The sequence below is a fragment of the Oryctolagus cuniculus genome, chromosome 2 (genome assembly GCF_964237555.1).
Source record: "Oryctolagus cuniculus chromosome 2, mOryCun1.1, whole genome shotgun sequence".
In the NCBI taxonomy this organism is placed as follows: domain Eukaryota; kingdom Metazoa; phylum Chordata; class Mammalia; order Lagomorpha; family Leporidae; genus Oryctolagus; species Oryctolagus cuniculus.
This window is the reverse complement of record NC_091433.1, coordinates 153,809,192-153,830,699: the sequence shown is the minus strand read 5'-3', so window position 1 is coordinate 153,830,699 and position 21,508 is coordinate 153,809,192. Positions and strand designations below refer to the sequence as shown.

Sequence of the window (21,508 nt, the reverse complement as noted above, 5' to 3'; positions counted from 1 at the left end):
TGGGAGAACTTGCTGTTCTTTTTTTCCCCACTGCATCCCTCTTTGAGAAAACCCTACCTGGGGAAAAACCCACCCAACCAGAAGCGAGTGGTTGTAGTAACACAGGACTCTTCTCTTTTCCAAGGAATTCTCGGTCAAGGCTATACGCATTCCTAACACTGTAAAATGTTTATGTATCCATTACCACTTGTCTGCCTGCTTGGATCATGAACAAGCACTCTAGAAAGTCTCTGAGGTACAAATATGAGGACCTGCTGTCAATTAAAAATTAATCAGGTAGAGTAGAAATGATTTCTGAAAGAGAACAGCTATCGGCAGTAAAACAGAGATGCTGGCTGATGAAAACTCCGCTCACGGGGACTTGGGGAAAAACTACTTAAACACACACAGAAAGAGTGAGGATTACCTGGATTGACCTTTGCTCATTTCAACAGCCACGCTCTGGAAGATTCCACGTTATTGTTTCAGAAACGTGGCCAGAAAGTGAAAGGAGGAAAAGAAACAAAATTTGCTCCATGCATCATTCTGGCTTCTAGTTGTAGATCAACCCTATAGGGGTAGTCTGTCTGTGACTAGCTCACTTGAGGCATTCACACACAGCAGTGTCAGTACATACATTTTCTCCAGCTCCCCAAATCCCGAAAACGCTCCTTTTGGGATGACTCGAAGCCTGGTGAGGACAAACCTCCTGAAAAGAGAGTGGACATAAAATATCACAACCTACCCAGTAATGAGGAATTAGTGCCTAAGGTATAATATCAATGAAGAGCCAGTGTAATACCAACTGCTTGCCATATTAGTAACAGCTCAACTTGCTTTCCCTTTCTCTGTCTTCATCCTCGCCACAGAACAGCAATATTGGCACTAGGAAGATACTGGAATTTGGAGAGGATAACGAACTTACCCTGGGCCGCGTGGCTCGGACATGGCAGAGCTGGATAGGCACTGTGCTTGTCTCTATTAACTCTCTGCTGCTCATCTAGGCCTGCAGTCCCCACTTCCCTTTACCCCAACTCTCGCACCTCGTCCCTGATTGCAATGCTCAGCGGACCTTGCTTCCTATTCCACAGGAAAATGAAACCAACAGAAGAAAGCTTCCTGATGCTCTCCCCCGGCTCGCACTGTCCACCCGCTGCACCTTTGCTTGAGCCACACTGCCGTCCCTCCTGGTAACGCAGGTGAACTCTCCGGGCTCCTCTCTGAGAGCAGCCTCTCCAGTTCACCCTGGATCTCTTCCCCTCTCGTCCAGTCCCCGACGCCAGTGCGGTGATTCCACCTTTGCTTTCACACATGTCCTTTGCTCATTTTGCCTTCTCTGTGGGATTCTGCCCATCTGTATAAAAATGTACCATCAATCGTCCCATCTAACATGCCTTCCCTTACCCCTGGTCTTCAGCTTTTCCTGTTTCCTTCTGTTTGACATGCGTGTCTCACACCGGCCTCAACATTCCTGTCAATGGCTCGTGATCTCAGTCAAGGAAAAATGCAGGTTGTTTCCCAAGCCTCTCAGTACCTCACAGGAACTGCCTGCCCTCTGTCCTCAGAGACCCAGGAACCCCAGTTTCAACCGCTCTCCCCTTTGCTCAGCCACTGTGTGACGTAGCCTCTTGCTATCTGTCAGAAAAGCTGGGTTCCTTCTTGCCTAATGTTTCCACATCATCGGTTCCCTCTCTGGAATGTTCCTCTCCCAGTTCCCTCCTGGCCTGCTCCCTCAGCACCATTTGCCCAGATGAGTCACTTTCCCAGCGAGGCTTTCCCTAGTCACCCTATTTAAAATGACCATCTCCCTAGCTTGTTTCCCGGTCTCCTCTCCCACTTAAAGCTTTCGACAGGTTGTACATTCTGTTTATTTATCTGTGTGCGTATTTGTTTATTTCCCCCTTTATAAAATGAAAGTTCCACCAGGCAGGAATTCTTTGTTTGACTTGTTATTGCTATAGACCAAATGCTCAGAATAGTACCTGGTACATGACAGGTAGAGGATGCAAAACCACAGATACTCAAGTCCCCTCTGGAAAATGAACTAGTATGTGCCTGCAGTCCATGCAGTCTTTCCATTTACCTTAAACCAATTCCAGATTCCTTGCAATACCTAACATAGTGTGAATGCTATACAGATGGATTGTGTTGTATAGGAATTAATGACAAAAAAAAAAAAAAGATTGTATATGTTCAGTAAACTAAAGATACAATTTTCTTTTTTTTTTTCTCAAATACTTTTAATCCACAGTTGATCAAATCTATAACTACATTGTGTTTTTGTTTTTTTGGATATAGATATTCCATAAATGTTTTAGAAGACATTGATTTATTTGAAAAGCAAGTGAGAGATACAGATAGAGATAGAGGTGATAGAGATGGAGGTATATTCAATCTAGTGGTTCGTTATCCAAGTGTCCGCAACAGCCCGTGATATTCCAGGCTAAAGCCAGGAGCCAGTAATTCCAGCCAGGTCTCCCACATAGCAGAAACCCGAGTACTTGGGCTTGCCTCCCAAGCCCATTAGCAGGAAACCAGATTGGGAGCACAGGACTCAAACCACGCACTCCAATATGGGGTGCAGGTATCACAGGTGTCACAAGCAGAGCCTTAACTCACTAGTCTACAATGCCTGCCTCCAGTAAACGGTTTTTGACAGTGATGCAATCAAATTACTTAGAAATCTGTGGTAAGATAATTAACCCTTCTACCAATACACAAACAACCATCTGGAAAACTAGAAGCAAAGCAAAACAAACCAAAGCCAAACAAAATAAAAGTACCCCTTTAAGTCATACACAAATTGGAAAAGAAATCGTAATTACAATTAGAAATTTTGCTAGGATTGAATTATAATGCAAAAAGAACGTATCAGACCTGTGAGATTTCTAAACTGCTACTTATAGAGAAATTTATATCTTTAAATTATTATATCAGAAAAGGAAACAAAGTGAGATATTAAGATAATAAATGAAATATTCAACACTTGATTATAAATTAGGCTTTGTGTTGAATGATTTTGCCCAACTACTGTTCTGAACATATTTAAGGTAGGCTAGTCTAAATTTTGCTATTTGGTAGATTAGCTGTATTAAATGCATTTTCAACTTAATGATATTTTCAGCTTATGATGGACTTATTGGGGGGCATTTACAGCATCATAAGTTGAGAAGTGTCAGTATAGATAAAGTTTAGGCTTAATCTATACCAACTTGGTATTTCACAATTATAAGATCAATTATCTGCCTAAATTTATGGATAAAATGGATGTTTTCTTGTGACATTGAAAGACTTATTATAGTTTCAATGACTCATACTTTTAGCATTAATATGACTATTATAGAAAATTACATTTACTTGAGTATTTATTCAAGAAAACTGAATTTCTACTTAACATTGTAAGCTTTATCACAAAAGTTTTATTCTGACAACATGATAATCCAGACTGCCTTTAAATGAGCAACAGGTAAATTCTCAGTGAACTTTTGTTATAGAAAGAAAGTAAATAAGTGTCTATTAGTAGATTAAAACACAGGGCAACATTTCAGCCTACCTTGAGAGAGGAAACTGATGGGACAAAGGGAAGGAAATAACAAAGAAAAGAGCAGAGATGGATTCAAGTAAGAACAGAGAGGATCAACAAAGCCAAAAGCTAACTTTTGGAAAAGATTAATAAATAGAAAGAACATATGTTCACTTTGAACAAGAGAGAGAGAGAAACAATGAGAGGCGTGAAAAGTGGGACTTAACTACACGTATAAAAGATTTCAAATTTTAAAACTCTAAGAATGATTTCATAAAGTTAGATTTGAAAAATGAGACAACATGGATTATTTTCACTGAAATATAATTATAAAGCTGTCTTAGGACAGGTTGGAAGATATAGAAAACTGAATGGATCTGTAAGTATTAACAAATCAAGTTGGCAGTTTAAAAAATACACATTGACAAGGTCAGTGGCATTCTTTTATAAGAAATAAATTCTACCTCTTCAAGGAATAGTAAAAGAGGAAATGTTCTCCAGCCAATTTTATGGGGCTATTGTAGCACTGGTAACAAATCAGACAGAGACAATAAAAGAATGAACAAATGTAGGCCAATTTTAACTTATTAATGTAAAAGAAAAAATATGAAGTTATTGTATATATGCACATAAAAACACTCTATAACCAATCTAAGAGATTACTATTAGAATTAAAGAGAAAGTCTAGAAAGATAATTGGGTATATTATTAATGCATAAGATAATTTACATTCCTATATACTAATGTTTCTCAATTATTTTAAGGTATACTAATTAAAATGGCTATAAAGTTGATATAATGTCAGGAAATTAACTTAAGAAAAAAAAGACTTGGATTTAAGGAGAATAACCAATTGCTTAATTGAAAGAAATGAAATAATGCCTACCTTGAACAACTGAAAGTAGCATGTTCATAAATGGGAAGTCTCAATATTATGATTTTTCAAAAACTTATTGATTTATTTTGAAATTCAAAGTTACAGAGAGGGAGAGACAGAGAAAGATCTTCCATTGGCTGCTTACTCCCAAGATGGTTGCAAAGCTGGGAACCAGAATCTTCCAAGTCTGCCATGTGAATAAAAGGGGCCCAGACATTTGGGCCATCTCCTGCTTTTCCCAATGGTACAGCTGGTACACAAACAGGTGTCCACTGCAGACAGTGGCTTTACCTGCTATGCCACAACACTAGCCCAGTGAAGATACATTTTAATCTACATTAATATATAAGTTTGATTCAAGAAATATCTCTGGCACAGTAATTTTCAGATGGTTTTGGCAAGCATGTGTGGAAATTCACTAACTGATTAATATTCATAAGGAAGGGTAACTTTTAATGAATAACCAAAACAATTTTTAAAAAGTAGAACAAGATTGGGGAAAGCGGCATATCAGGCAACATGGTTTTTATAAGGTTATAGTGATTTAAAAGCTCTGGTATTGGCAGGAATTAGACAATGGACCAATAGATGGAAATGAAGAACACATGTATAGACCAGTAATGAAAGAAAATGATAATTAGAAGGTATTGTTAAAAATGCATGAGGGACGGCATTGTGGTGTAGTAGGTAAAGCCTCTGCCTGCAATGCTGGTGTCCCATATCGGCACTGGTTTGGGTCCTGGCTCCTGCACTTCCAATTCAGCTCCCTGCTAATGGCCCTGCCACCCTCGTGGGAGACCCAAATGAAACTCCTAGCACCTGGCTTCAGTCTGGCCCAGCCTTGGCAATATGGGGAGTGAACCAGCAGATGGAAGATCTCTGTCTCTCCCTCTCTCCCTCTGTGGCTCTTTCAAATAAATAAATAAATCTTAAAAAAAAAAAAATCCTCAGTGTGTTGTCACTTGATGAAATTCTTTAAAAAATGCAAACACCTAATAAACATATGAAAGGATGCTTAACTCCACAATAATTAGATACCATTTCATACCACCATATTAGTAAACATCTCACAGTAGAACAATAAGACGTTTTCTGTTGATGGAAGAATAATTTGCTGCAAACAATTTCAAGAGCCATTTGGCAATGTCTATTAAGGATGAAGATACAAATGCCTTTTGAGCCAGTTATTCCACGTCTCTAGCCATACATGCACCCGGAGACAGGTAAAAGATTAATCACTAGGGGCTGGTGCTGTGGTGCACTAGGTGAATCCTCCTCCTGTGGCCAGCATCCCATTATGGGCACCAGTTCGAGTCCCAGCTGCTCCTCTTCTAATCCAGCTCTCTCCTAATGGCCTGGGAAGGCAGTGGAAGGTGGCCCAAGCATGTGGGCCCCAGCATCCACACAGGGGACCCCGGGGGAGGCTCCTGGTTCCTGGCTTTGGATCAGCCCTGCTCTGGCTGCTGCTGCCACCATTTTGGGGAATGAACCAGCAGAAGGAAGACCTTTCTCTCTCTCTCTCCCTCTCTATAACTGTACCTTTTAAATAAATAAATAAATAAATATCTTTTAAAAAAGTTAATCACTGCAGTTATCATTCTGGACACAACTCCTATGTCTATGAACAAAGGCGTGAAGGAGTATTAATGTACTGTGCTATACTGTCACAATGCCAAACTATAAAGCAATAAAAAGGAATGAACTGAGTACAGCTGCCTGCAACATCTAAATAACCCCCTAAAGCATAATGATGAGAGAGGGGGAAAGTTTGGGAGATAAATATACACATGAAAAGTAGGGTATAATTTTTATAAAGGTTAACAACATGCAAAATAATGCAGTATATTGTTTTGTGTTAATCAAGTCATTTTATCTTGGGTTTTTGATGCTTTGATATCTTGGAGCTCTGCAGGCCCTGCAGGGACTGAACCACCCAAGGGTAGCTAAGTCCTGTAGACAGCCAACCCCTGGGCTTTGCATCTTTCATAGCAAACCGACCCATCAAAGGTCCTTGCTCCTGACCATCTTCTTTGCACAGCTCTTAGGCTAGGGCAACTATTCTCTGGCTCTAGGGCCATTTACTAGACAACTAGGGATGGCTCAGATACTCTTCAGGGTCTGCTGAAGTGATTCAAAGCAGTCTATCTTAGCCTGCTTACCATTCATGCCTGTGGAAACCATAGTAAAGGCTCTGGGCTGCATTTCCCCTCGTTTCCTCCATCTCTTGACTGACCCTGGTGCTTCCCTCTTGGGATCTGGGAGTGAATCTCACGCTACTTTTTCAGGGGCAGTTGTCTCCTGATCTGTAGGCCTCACCAAACCCAAATTATGTCTGTATGTTAGAAACAAATTAAGAGATGAGTATATATTTATAAAAGCAAAAGAAATGACTGACACTAAAATCAGTGTAGTATTTACATCTATGACAAGATGAAAAGGATTGGTACATGCCTACATTTTTTAAAAGGAACTGAACAATTATGAACAAATGTTAATTTTGGCAAGGTTGAGTGGTGTCTTCTAAGTATTCTATTATTCTGTACACATCATGCTTGAACTATGTCATTATTAATTTTTTAAGATTGAAATTCTCACCAGGCTCTATCTCAAGCATCATTTATTTATTTGTTTGTTTGTTTTTAAACAGAGTTTCTTAAAAGTATCACAACCTTCTTGTCAGATGGCAACTTTCACCCCTCTCTGCAAGGACAATAAAGTGCCTGAATGATTTCTGTAAGGATGCATAATTCACCAAGATGGCTCCAAAAAGGAAAATTTTCTTGACTATATTGCAAGTTACTTAATGTTCCTTCCATAATAAATGGGGTGGGTGGGATTCACCCTTTTTCTTCCCTGAAATTGGAAAGCTTTAGGATTCCCTTGAACTCCATCACTGTTAGAAGCAATTCATATCTTGGGCAGTCCATTCACCCTTGGCCAAATTTAATTTCCCTTTCTGGCTTAAAGGAGAATGTTTTAAAAAGATTCCATAAAAAGCTTTCTGGCAGCCTGGAAAATAGCCAATATTCTTTTTGAGAAAGCTGCCTTTTTATGATGGCCCAAGTGTAAATGACACTGGGCTCTGTGTTCTTTGAAATTCACACAAGTTTAAAAATTAAAGTGAGAACAGCTTGGGAAAGGATATAAAGTAAAGAAACTGACCACCTTCCTGACCTCAAAATGCCAAGAAGTTTTGTGATTCACACTCTTTAGGTCTAACTCCTACCCTCCTTAACTTTCTGGGAATGTATATAGGAAAAGCATCCAAGGAGGATTGAACTAAATAAGCCAGTGATTCTGCAAAAACAGAGTCTAACTAGAATTAGCTATTTACTACCACCTTGCAGATGACAATCCCACTTTCAAAATCATTTGGGTGTCTAATGGGTTGCTTGTCTCATGTTGCTACACATGAGTCTTGAAGCCAGGTAGAGGCAGGGAAGAGCAATTGTTAGGTAGGAAGAGGTAGGCTTCATATATAACTGGTTCTTCAATTAAATTGTTACAAATTTTTTTTGCAATTTTGTAATCTGTCCTGCCTGGTACAATCGAATAAATATGAGTGTCCCAAATATGAGTGTCATGGTGCTGAGTGACGTACAGACGAATTAGGTCATCCGGCATCAGCCCATGTCCCAGCTTCATTCAGTGTAGTGAGTAAATGAGAAGGATTCTAGTGGGGTTTCAAAGTCTCTCTGTGAGGGTTTCTTGAGAGAGAAGTGTCAGGTGTTCTCTATGGTCTCTCTCCATGGCATGCAATGGATGCAGATATGATGGGTATTGAGTGAACTAATTAAAGGGGTTAATGCACATTGGTGCAATTTGGGGGGTGCAGGATGTGACCTCTGAAGGTGAAAAGTAGCCCAGTGCTTTGGGAGAGAGTGGCAGATTATGGATTTCCCAGGGCACCAGCTTGGGACCAGCTAATGGGAGCTGCTCATTCTTAGGAAAATGGACCTGGCAGCAAAAGAGAGGCCGTGTGAGTGGACTGCTGGAAGCCAGTGGGGGCAGCGTTGCTCTTAACAGGAAGTACTCATGGAAGGAGTTCCCCAGCAGGAAGAGTCCTGCCCAACCCACAAGAGCTCCCATGAGAATAAGAATTAGCATTTGGCTCTCTGCCACACCCAGAGGGTTCCCAAGCTCAGTGGTCACCCCGATCGATACTGTCCAGTCCACCTCCTTTGCCTTCCATCTTTCTGCTTCCTGGACCCAAACCATTGGAGGAGAAGGAGAGAAGGAGGCCATTCTTCTCCCCCAGTTGTGGGGTTCCAGGCCTGAGGGAGGACTACTAGGTGGTGTAGAGATGTTTTAGGTAGGATGGAAAGTGGAGTTTTAATATTAGACAGTGTGGGCTTTTATTGTAATTATGAGACTAGGCCAGGTATGACACCTGCCCATAGTTTCATCCATGGGATTGGAAAAAATGAGCCAACAGAGTGGATTTCCCTTCATCTTGATAGTGCTTTATAAGTTTTGAGTTGGTGCAAACCTTCTCCAAGTCATCCTCTGCCATGCTTCATCTGGGGGACAAGGAATGGAAAAGCAGGGAAAACATCTTTGTTCCTGCCCTCCCACCCCTGTCTCCTGTTTTAGCTTTGATGTACATGGGCTGTTGATGAAAAATACCAGGTAGAAAGGACAATTTGGCTTTATCTTTTGACATGGGTTAAAATAGCCAAGAACATATGCAAGTCAGGACTCAGCCCCAAGGATTGTGCATGTAATAACAGAGGGTTGGCTGAAGGAGAGGACATCCATTGTCTAGATGTTCAGTCCCCAGGAGACCACTTGTTCAACCAGAATTCCAGGTGATCTGTCTCAGGTAGACACCGCCAGAGGCCAATGTGTCAACTTACAGTGCCAGGATGTTTTGTTTAGGATAAAGTTTATGCTTATGACATATAAACTCACGAGGCAGGCACCACTCCAAGGCCTGCTCCAGTCCCACTGCACTGTGCCCTGAATCTCCGTGACTTCCCTCAACAAGCTTTCCAGAGTGGCAATCCTTTACTTTTATCATCTCCCAGTGAACAAGTGCTTTCTAATAGCTGTTTTGAATCTGCTTTCCTTTTATTTCCATTTATCTCAACATCTGTGCTAGGCTGATAAAAGGATGTAGGCACTATTGCTTCCTATATATCACTCCAGACTTTATCTCCTCCTTCATACAACCTTTACATCAAGGTTGTGAGATGTTTCTTCCTGACTCCCCCCGCCCAGTTTGCATTGACCTGCTGGCCATGGGATTGCTCTTTGCATTTTATCACCTGCTCAGTTTCGTCTTCTTACCTGAATCAGCTACCTGATTTATAACCCATTTCTACATGAAAACTCTGGATGAAGAAGCAACATGTTGAAGAGAAAAGGATACTAGGGTCAAAAAGGAGAAGTCTGAGCTCTGTGCTTGTTCTGCTGTGCGACACACAAGTGACTGGGCAGTGTCAAGTCCCACCTGTAAATTGCACGGGTTGGCCCACATGATTTCTAAGGTTAAGACAAAGAGCACAATGTGGTCATATAGTAGAATTCCCTACAAGTGCTCTCCCATTTCAATCTTACTATGTTTAAAATCAAAGAGATAATTTTATGTTAAATGTTTGGCAAAGAATGAAGCCCATCCTAGGGGATTATTGAATAATAATAGCAAGGGTAATATTGTTCTGGTTACAATCAACGACTCTTGAGCCCCTTCCTTTCCATCTCTCTGTCATCAGCCAGGACAGACACTCCTCCTCTCATGTCTACAGCCTTGCTCCTCTGGTGTCCAGTGTCCAATCTCTCTTATCTGCCTTGATCAGTGTGCTTCCCCTAAACACTGATTGCCATAACACTCTCCCACTCAAAAGTAAGACAAAACAAAATCCAACAGCAATAAAAAACATGCAGAGCCCCTTTGGTGGCTCACATTGCTGCTGGGAACTTTAACCCATTTCTCATCCACTGGAGGCACTCCACAATTTGCCTCCACTTTCGTCTGAAAGTTCTACTGCTTATTGCATATGAACTCAGTTCTGGCCAGGCTGTCACCACTTGTTGGCCTGTGTTGTATCTGGACTAAAATCCAATGGATCTTGATACTATCTTCCTATAATGATATAGAAAACTCTCTGGGGAGACACATACTATACAAGCTTGAGACTCTGCCCAGAGGGGCGTGTCCTACCAGGTGTCCTTGTTTTAAAAGCTCCTTAGGTCAATTTCATGCATAGTCAAAGTTGAGAACACCTGCTTTAGTATGATGGACAAAGAATCAGCAGCAATCTGCTCTGATCATGTGTGGAGAGCTGGCAGCCATCTGTGAGCACAAACAAAGATTTTTACAAAGCTGCTCCTATCCCAAATCCCTCTCCTTTCAGTGCATGGTGAGGGCCTGATCTAAGCAATTCCATAGAATCTGAGGGTGGGGGGAGAACTAGATTAATGAATTACTATGAGTCATTGCAGAAATACAAAAGTGGGGCTGGCATTGTGGCATGGCTGGTGAAGCCGATGCCTATAATTTAGGCATCCAATTCGGGTGCCAGTTTATGGGCTGGCTGTTCCACTTCTGATCCAGATCCCTGCTAATGGTCAGGGAAAAGCGTCAGAAGATGGCCCAAGTGTTTGGACCCCTGCTACCCACATGGAAGACAGTGGTTCCTGGCTTCACCCTGGTCCAGCCCTGTTATTGCAGCCATTTGGGGGAGTGAACTAGCAGATTCTCTCTTTCTCTCTCTCTCTTCTCCCTCTCTCTCTCCCTCTCCCTCTCCATTTCCCTCTCTCTCTCTCTCTCTCTCTCTAACTCTGACTTTCAAAATAAACAGATAAATCTTTTAAAAATGCACAAGGAAATAGTATACATGCACACTGCCTTGAATACTGCATTCTTTGATAGATGAAACTTAAGTTTTTGGATAACTGGGGCTGGGTCAGGATGGAGAAGGAGCTGCCTGACGTGTCTGGTGCATTGAATCAGGGTAGTGGATATCATAGTAATGAAGGAGAAGAGTGGTAGAAGTAGAACAAGTAAGCCAGAAGTGAGAATTCAAGATAGAGTCCTGGAAGCAGACACTGAAAACTGAGTGTCCATTTGATGGATATTTACTGTATTCCCATTCTAAACCCTGATGACATAAGAGTGAAAAAAGACAAGTGTCTGCCCTAATGAGCTTATGATTTATCCAAGGAAATAAGCAATGAGAAATGTTCTTTAAAAAGTAGGTGTAGTCATAGGATTATAACTTGGAATGAAATTCCAATTCATGTATAAAGTAACAGGGACAGAGAAGACAAATTCCTTTAAAAATTGCATACATACAAGTGCAGTGATGGATGAGGAAGGGAGGGAGGATGGGAAGGAGAAGGTAGGAGACCTAATATATATAGTTTTTCACTTACAAAATATTTACTGAGTGTTGACTACTTTAAATACCTTATCTGATGTTCTAAGGAAAACGGTGATGAGCCAGATATACTTCTTTCCTGCTGAGTTTGTCTATCTGTTTATCCATCATCTATGTTATGAGTAAGATTTGTCTCCCCAGAACTCATGTAATTGTTTAACAGCTTAATGTAAGTGGTTGATTAAGGGCGGAGACTTGATCTAATAATGGAATCTGAGAGGTGGAGCCAGTAGGGGTTTTTGGGGGTGTGCCCTCAGAGGGTGGTCCTCTTGCAGTTTGAGTGTTTTAGTCCATATTCAGCCTAGGTTCTCAGCTTCCTGCCTCATGGTGTGATCACTGCTGGTGCACCCACCATTAACCAGCCTCTGTCTGATCCCCCCTAACAGTGTAACTCCAATTGTAAGCGGAAATAAACCCTTTCTTCCCCTAAAAGCTGTTTTCGGGTATTTTAGGTAAAGTAAGAAAAGTCAACTCGTACATAAATATATACATACACATTATAGGGACATATAAAATTATAGTACAGAGTATATGATGATGCTCTAAATGGTGCTTTATAGTGCTTGCTATGTTAGGCCCCTATGCTAAATATTTTACTTGCAATGCCTGATCCTTAAAATCATTCTGTGAAATAAATGACTACTGTGTCCACTTAGGCATGATGGTGTTGAGTTAAGAGTGGGTTCGTAGGCCCTGGTTCTGTGGTATAGTAGGTTAAGCCTCCTCCTGAAACACATCCGGGCACCAGTTCATGTCCCAGCTGTTCCACTTCCCATTCGGATCTCTGCTAATGGCCTGGGAAGGCAATGGAGGATGGCCCAAGCACCCATGAGGGAGACCTGGGAAAAGTTTCTGGCTCATGGCTTTGGGTTGGCCCAGCTCCAGTCTTTGTGGCCATTTGTGGGGTGAACCAGCAGATGGAAGACCACTCTCTGTTTCTCCTTCTCTCTGTAACTCTGCCTCTCAAATAAATAAATAAATAAAATATTAGAAAACAAAGAGCGGGTTAGTGGCAGATCTGATTCTCAAGCCAAGTCTGGTCCCAAATCACTGCTCACCAGTTGGCATGCAAGTGTGCACACGCATGGTACAGAGGAATGAGTATGCAATGTAGGACAGGTGAAGTTTCAGTGAGGGCAACTGGGATGAATGACAACACAGGTCCACAGCTTATACGTGTCTTTCAGAAGCAGGACCAGGCAAAATGGGGACAGCAGTCATATGAGGTTGTACTGGAAATCTGGGGAAACAAAAAGATGCTACAATAAAATGAGCATATGGTGGCCGGCGCCGCAGCTCACTAGGCTAATCCTCCACCTAGCAGCGCCGGCACACCGGGTTCTAGTCCCGGTCGGGGCGCCGGATTCTGTCCCGGTTGCCCCTCTTCCAGGCCAGCTCTCTGCTGGGGCCCGGGAAGGCAGTGGAGGATGGCCCAAGTCCTTGGACCCTGCACCCCATGGGAGACCAGGAGAAGCACCTGGCTCCTGCCACCGGATCAGTGCGGTGCGCTTGCCGCAGCACGCCAGCCGTGGCGGCCATTGGAGGGTGAACCAACGGCAAAAGGAAGACCTTTCTCTCTGTCTCTCTCTCTCACTGTCCACTCTGCCTGTCCAAAAAAAAAAAAAAAAAAAAAAAAAAAAAAAAAAAGAAATGAGCATATGGAAGAGTTATCTTATCTGTACCCCCATGTTTACATGTTTATAGCAGTTCAACTCACAATAGCTAAGATATGGAATCAACCCAAAAGTCCATCAACCAATGACTGGATAAAGAAATTGTGGTATATTGACAGAATACTATTCCACCATAAAAAGAAATAAAATCATGTCTTTTCCAACAAAATGGATGAAATTGGAGATCAGTATGCTTAAGTGAAATAAGCTAGTTCCCAAAGCACAAATAGCGTATGTTTTCTATGATATATGGTAGCTAATATACAGAGCATAAAAATGTAATACATGTGAGTGAAACTGACATCCTGAGATTTGATTATGTTTATAGCCCTTGTCTAGGCTCTTGAGGAGCAGTGGCTTTTCTACTTACTACTTGTTGAGTTCTTTACTGAATGGCAGATTAAGTTTGTGATTGTAAAGTAAATTAAAGTATGTCATAAAAATTAAAAGAAAAGTAAGAAAGGAAAGAGGAGGGAGGGTGGGAGCAAGAAAAAAGGAAGGAAGTGTGGGAAGCATCATTATCTTCTTAAAACCTTATCTATGAAATTCATGAAATTTGTTCTTTTATATACATTTACGAAAAAGGAAGGTGAAAGAATTTATAAGAAATTTCTCACAGGCCCATTCTGTTATTCAATTAATTCAGAACTGTGTCGCTAATGTGGATGCCAGGTGTTGGTCTGAGTGGAATTCAGGGCTGCCCCTCCCTATTCTGTCAGGGTGAATCCACAGAATTCCTCTTTAATGACTCGCCATAGACTCGGACAGGCTGTGACAAAGTGGCGAATATATTATGCCTCCGCAGCAGTTCTCTTGGTCCCCTCGCTGAATGTCAGCCTGATTCAAGTGTGATTTGTATTGACAACATTTAGCTCAAGATGCAATAATGAAAGGTCAGTCGAGGGGAGACTTCTGCTCACATACAGGAGGATTAACTGAGGCTAAACTCCTGTCTACAATCCATGTCAGTCACTGAACAGGAAACCAAAAGGAGAGCTGATGACTGCTCCATGAACCGAGGATAAATTTAGTTCTTTCATAATGCACTTAAAACCAATTTCCTTCTTCTGTTTAGATGTTTCACACAGTTAATCAGAAAGCATATGCATCAAATAATTATCTTTTACTGACTGTAAAGTGCAAATGTTGAATGTTCGAATGAACTCAGACACAAGAACAAATGCATAAAACTATTTAAAATTGATTCGGATACAAACAAACAAGACTTACTGCTCAGTACGTAATCCTGTATTCAGATTCACTTCTAAGATAATAAATATATCATTTATTATAGGACTTTGAGGAAGGCTGAGTTGTTTAATTTTTAATCTTGTGGTGATAACCTGCTGACTATACCTAACCCTGAAGAGCAACAAGTATTCTGATGGGGAGAGATTCCCTGAAAAATTTCATTTCCCCTGTGGGGATGAAATGAAAGCAATTTTAGCATCGTGTCTTGGGAATATGGACTAGAATTTTTATCAGAAACCAAGGTAAATAACTCTGCTTTTCATTAGAAGAACATAAAATAATATTAAGCACACATTCTGTTTCTCTGGATATCAATGGACAGCGTGGAACAAGTTCTGAATAATTAACACTCATGTTGAAACAGAGGAAAATCCATGTGAGTCTCTTATAATGCTTAATTGGCCAAAATAGTGATTGACAGAAACAGTGATTGACAGAAACAGAAGTAGTTGTCATTAAAACAGCTGAACTCTATAAATGGTCATCTCTTGCATGTGTGTGTGTGACAAAGCAGGAGCTCTTTCAGATTGCGATGTGACAGTGATATAAAGCTATCGATACCTTGCATTTAATAAAGACAACATGTCTCCAATTTCCAGAAAACAGGGAAACCTTTCAGGTCACTTCAAGAATGAGACAGATATCTTAACTGTTGACATTTCCTATTTTGACAACACCCATCAATCTAGGAAATAAATGTTCCTGTTAAAAAGGGGTCTTTGCACTAACTTAGCTCTCAAAGGCGGTGGTGAGGAGCTGAGTTGCCACTGGTGGGGACAAAGATCGCCAAAAGTCTCCATTGGGCTTTTTCCAGCTCTTAACAGGACAAAGCCTACCCATTCTAGCTGGTGGAGATACTGTCCAGGCCTTACTCTTGGCTACAAGGAGGAAAGAACAGGGGGAATGAACTAACATTCATTGAGTGCCAGTCACGAACACTCATTGTCTGAAGTTGTTCTCCACATGACCTCATCTTTGGTTCTCACTGCAGTGTAACAGAGGCATTTTGTTGAAACTAGCATACAGTGAAATGGAAAGTTTAGGTATGTAGGTTTGAGTGTGTGAGACTGTATACAGTCATACTGTTCTATGTGTTTGAACACATTTAAAGACTTTTGTAACCTTCAGCACCTGCTGGTTTACATTCCAGTTGCTGAAGTTGACCTGAAACTGGGAGCCAGGAGCTCATTCAGGTCTTTCACATGGGTGCCAGGGACCTGACTACTCGAGCCATCCAGTGCTGCCTCTCTGGGTGCATATTAGCAGGAAGCTGGAGTCAGGAGCCACAGGAGGGAATGGAGTTCAGGCATTCCAATGCGGGATGTGACTACCTTAACTGCTAGGCTAATACCCTGCTCCTGTGCTGCTCTATTGAAGAAACATGGTCCCCTGCGTTTACCTGTTCTCTTATCACTACACATTTGCCTTTTCTCTCATCACTCTTCATTTGTATAAATGGTATTGTACCTTGCGGCTTTAGTTTCATGGCTACATGTGTTGAGGATTTTCTTATAGGCTTACTTGTCATTCTTGTATCCCATATCATGAAATGTTTGCTTAAATCTATTTTCTGATTGAAAAATACATTTTCTTGTTTTCTTTCTGTTGAGTTTTGTGAGCTCTTTATAAATTCTGGATGCAAGTCTTTTTCTTAGACATAGAGTTTACAAATATTTTCTCCTGACTTATGATTTGTCTTCCATTCTCTTAACTGTACCTTACACAGTGCAAAAATTTCTAATTTCGATAAAGTCATATTTGTCAGTTATTTTTCTTTCATGAATTGTGTTTTGATGTCGTATCTTTAAACTGTTTGCTTTATTCAAGGTCACAGAGATTTTCTTTCAAAAGTTTTATAATATTACGCTTTTTTTTTTTTTGACAGGCAGAGTGGACAGTGAGAGAGAGAGAGACAGAGAGAAAAGTTTTCCTTTGCCGTTGGTTCACCCTCCAATGGCCACTGAGGCTGGCACACTGTCTGATCCGAAGGCAGGAGCCAGGTGCTTCTCCTGGTCTCCCATTCGGGTGCAGGACCCAAGGACTTGGGCCATCCTCCACTGCACTCACAGGCCATAGCAGAGAGCTGGCCTGGAAGAGGAGCAACCGGGACAGAATCCGGCGCCCCAACCGGGACTAGAACCCAGTGTGCCGGTGCTGCAGGCGGAGGATTAGCCTATTGAGCTGCGGTGCCGGCCATATTATGCTTTATATTTAGATTAATGATCCATTTTGGGCTAACTTTTATGTAGGTTTTGAGGTTTAGTCATTTTTTTTACGTGTGCCCCAACATCATTTATTCAAAAGACTTTTTTTTTTTTTTTTTTGCTATTGAATTGCAATTCAATCAGCTACACTGGTCTACTTGTGACCCTCTGTTTTTTTACACTGATTGACGTGTCTATTCCTTTGCCAAAACCATATGTTCTTGGTTATTGTTTTCTACTAAGTCTTAACATTTGCTAATGTGAGTTCTCTGACTTCATTCTTTGTCAAAACTGTCTTGGCTGTTTTAATTCCTTCCCTTTCCATATACATTTTATAATCAGTTCATCCATATGTACAAAAATTCTGTTGGGATTTTAATTGGAACTTTTAAAATTATAGATCAATTTGGGCAGAATTCACATCTTAACTATAGTGAATTTTCAAATTATAAACACAACAGAGTTTGTCTCTCCCTTTATTTAGATCTTTGAAATTTCTTTCATCAACATTTTGTAGCTTTCTGTGTACACATCCCGTACTTTATTAGACTTATATCTATGTATGTCAATTTTTTGAGCAACTGCAAATTATATTAAATTTTATTTTTGGTTTCTAATACTTTTTTGCTAATTTAGAAATAAAACTTTTTATGTACATCCTACAATTTTAACTTGCTTGTTCTAGGAGCTTTTTCTTAGAGATTACATGGATTTTCTATGTAGATAATCATGTTAATTATCAATAGGGGCAATTTTATTTCTTTTTTCCAATTTGAATGTTTTATATTTTTTCTTTTTAGCTCTATTGCACTAGTGATAGTTCCCAGTTTTATGCGGAGTTAAGTAGTAAAATGTGCAGTCTTGTTTTATTTCTCAAAGTGAGGGAAATCTTTCCATCTTTCATGATTAAGCACAGTATCCATGGTAGGTATTTTTGTAAATATCCTTTTTTAAATTACCAAAATTTTCTTCTATTCCTAGTTTTATAAGTGCTTTACTATGAATTGATGTTGGATTGTTTTCATTCATTAATTAATATCATCATGTGTCTTTACTTTCTTGATTTTTTAACTACATTCTGTGGATTGCATTGTCTAATTTTCGACTATTAAAGCAATCTTACATTCTTTGGATAAATGTTAATTTGTTATTATGTGTAAGTCTTATCATTGATTGTTGTATTTGATTTCCTAGCATGTCACCGAGAATTTTTCACTCGTGTTCATGAAAGATACCTGTTCTTGGTATTGATTTGTTGTATTCTCCTGGTCTTCTTTTGCTTTTGGAGTAATACTGGCTTTATACAGTGACTTGGGAAATATCAATGTCTTTTTGATTGTTGGAGGAGGAGTAGTAAAACGTAAAAATGTAGGTGTAGATTTTGTCTATTTCTTTGATCAGTCTTTGTTCATGTGAAGTAATGTTATTAGGTGGATACACATTTAAAGTTAGTCTTCTTGACTTTTTTGTCATAATGAATATTCCTTTTTCCTTCTGATAACTTTTCTTGCCCTGAAGTCACTTTAATTTAATATAGGCACTCTGGCATTCTTTTGATTAGTTTTTGCATGATCTTTTTTCAACCTTTAATTTTCAAGATTCCTGTAGCATTGTATTTAAAGTGGGTTGATTTTAGATAGAATATAGACGGGTGTTTTTATTTTAAATGGCTTGTTTAGATCATGTTTACAGATTAAATAATCATTAATAAGTTTATGTCTATCACTTTCTAATTTGTTTTCTGTTTCTTCTACTTCATTTCTCTGATCCTCATTTTCTTCCTCCTTTTAGGTTGCTTTAAATTTTTTTTTCAAATTGTGTTTGACTATATGTCTTTGCACACATTTTTAAGTGATTGCTCAAGGCAATCAGTTTGGAAAGGAAGAAGTAAAATGATCTCTATTTGCAGTAAATATACATTACTTTAATTTTCAGAATCCACTTAAGATTAATAATTTATTATCTCTATAGGAATGCAGAAATCTTGCCATCAGATAATCCTAATAACTCTCTCCCTCTTCTCCCTTCATGTTTTAATTTTCACATGTATTTCACAGATAAACATTGAAAATCTCATCAGATAAGGTTATATTTTTTTCTTTCAAATGCTATGTTTACATTTAAAGACTTTAAGAGGGTATAAGAATAGTCTGTTGCATTTAACCAGTTATTTTGGACATTTAACATTTTACCTACTCCTTTTTAATTATTAGTGTTCTAAGTTTCCTTTTAATGTCACTTCCTTTCCATCTGATGAATTTTTTTCAGGATTGCTCTGGCAACAAATTCTTAGTGTACTTTCTTCTGAGAATGTCTTCCCTTCTATTCTTGAAGACTGTTGTCACAGAATGCTGAGTTGGAAGATCTTTTCTAGTGATAAATCCCTTTGTGAAAAAAGAGGAAAGATCTCCACTCAATAACCTAATTTTCCATGTTAACAAATTAAAGAAAGAGTAGAAAAAATGGCACATAGTAAAGATTAGGGTAGTAATAAAGGAGACAGAGAATAGAAAAATCAACATCAACAACACCAAAAGTTGTTTCTTTGAAAAAAAGTATACAATTTGACAAAATTTTAGTTTGTATGACTAAGAAAAAGAGAGAGAAGATTCATATTGCTAAAAATAAGCAACAAACGGGAGACATTATGCTTAATGATATCAAAAGGATTATAATTATTGTAGTACTGTATATCAAAAATTATATAACCTATATGAAATGGACAGATTCCTAGAGCAAACTGAAAAAAGTAAAAACTACGAATAGAAAATATAGGCAAAGCAGCTGAACTGATAATAGTAACAAAACTTCTCATACACACACAAAAGCCCAGAACTAGTGGCTTCATTGATAAATGTTTAAAGAAGTAGCATAAATCCTTCACAAAGTCTTCTAGAATATAGAAAAGAAGTGAGTAGTTCCCAACTTATCCTATGAGATGAGTATTATGCTTTATAACAAAAGCAGGCAAGGATATCACAAGAAAGAGTACCCTTATGAATAAAGATGAAAAAATTCTTAACAAAATAATACTAGAAAACCAAATTCAGCAACATATACAAAATACTATATACTGTGATTCATGGTATTTATCTCATGAATACATTGGTTTACATGTGAATATCAGTCAGTATGCTGACTAGATGCACTAGAGGACAAAAAGCATTATCTCAATAGACACTGAAAAAATATTAGAAAGCATCTAACAAGATTTTATGATTAAAAAGTACTGAACAAATTAGGAATAACAGCATATTTCCTCAACCCCTTGGAGGCTTCCATCACCACTCCACAGCTAATGGATGCTTCATGCTACAAGACAGAAGCTTTCCACTTCAGATCGGAAACAAGACAAGGATGTCCACCTTCACCATTTCAACTTAACACTAGAGATTCTAGCCAGAGCAATTGGCCAAGGAAAATAACTTAAAGGTATCCAGCTTGGAAAGGAAGAAGTAAAATGATCTCTATTTGCAGATAACATAATCTTGAGTAAAGAAAATCCTAAGGAACACCCCCCCCCCCCACACACACACACAATATCAGAGCTAATAAGCAAATCCAGCAAGGTTGCAGAATATAAGATCAATACAAAAAAATCAATTATATCTCTATACATTTTGAACAAGAAATTTAAAACAGAAAATAGTTTCACTTAAAATGAAAAAGAATAAAATAATTGAGAATAAATTCAATAAAATTGATGTTAAACTTACGATGTGGGAAACTATAAAATTGAGGGGCACTTGGCTCCGTGGTTAAAACACCCATAACCCAAATCAGAGTGTCTGGGTTTGAGTCTCTACCCCACTTCCAATCCAGCTTCCTGATGATGTACTTTCTGGATGATAGCCAGTTATGGCTCAAATATTCGGGTTCCTGCCACTCAAGTGGGACACCTGATAGAGTTTCAGTCTAGGCCAGCCATGGTTGTTGTGAGTATTTGGGGGAGTAAATGAACTAGAAAATATTTGAAAAATTCCTGGATTTAGCTATTTGAAGATAGACTGGAAATTCATAATACAGAATAAATTTATTTTATTTATTTATTTATTTTTTTGACAGGCAGAGTGGACAGTGAGAGAGAGAGAGACAGCGCATCGTGCTGATCTGAAGCCAGGAGCCAGGTGCTTCTCCTGGTCTCCCATGGGGTGCAGGGCCCAAGGACTTGGGCCATCCTCCACTGCACTCCCTGGCCACAGCAGAGAGCTGGCCTGGAAGAGGGGCAACTGGGACAGAATCCGGTGCCCCGACCAGGACTGGAACCCAGTGTGCCGGCGCTACAAGGCAGAGGATTAGCCTATTGAGCCACGGTGCCGGCCAATAAATTTAGTTTTTTTTTTTTTTTTTGCTTTTTTTTTTAACTTTTATTTAATGAATATAAATTTCCAAAGTACAGCTTATGGATTACAATGGCTTCCCCCCCATAACGTCCCTCCCACCCGCAACCCTCCCCTTTCCCACTCCCTCTCCCCTTCCATTCACATCAAGATTCATTTTTGATGCTCTTTATATACAGAAGATCAGTTTAGCATACATTAAGTAAAGATTTCAACATTTCTTTAAAAAACTAAATTTCAGCAAACTGTTGAAATTTAGTTTTTTAAAGAAATATATTC

The 21,508-nt window shown here is 39.5% G+C and overlaps 1 protein-coding gene and 1 long non-coding RNA gene across 8 annotated transcripts in view; one reads left to right on the top strand and one right to left on the bottom strand.

The window, feature by feature from the left end:
* Positions 1-21,508, top strand: part of LOC127490327 (uncharacterized) — a 292,752-nt gene that overhangs the window by 73,948 nt on the left and 197,296 nt on the right. The gene's annotated exons all lie outside the window — the stretch shown is intronic.
* FSHR (follicle stimulating hormone receptor) overlaps positions 1-21,508 on the bottom strand; it is a 162,808-nt gene that overhangs the window by 96,153 nt on the left and 45,147 nt on the right. For 4 of the 7 annotated variants that reach the window (XM_051842927.2, XM_051842925.2, XM_002709718.4 and 1 more), the window contains exon 2: positions 617-688. The exons of the other annotated variants lie outside the window; for them this stretch is intronic. In XM_051842927.2, the coding sequence (XP_051698887.1) occupies positions 617-688 (72 nt within the window). The remainder of the gene's footprint in view (positions 1-616; positions 689-21,508) is intronic. 7 annotated transcript variants of the gene reach the window in all.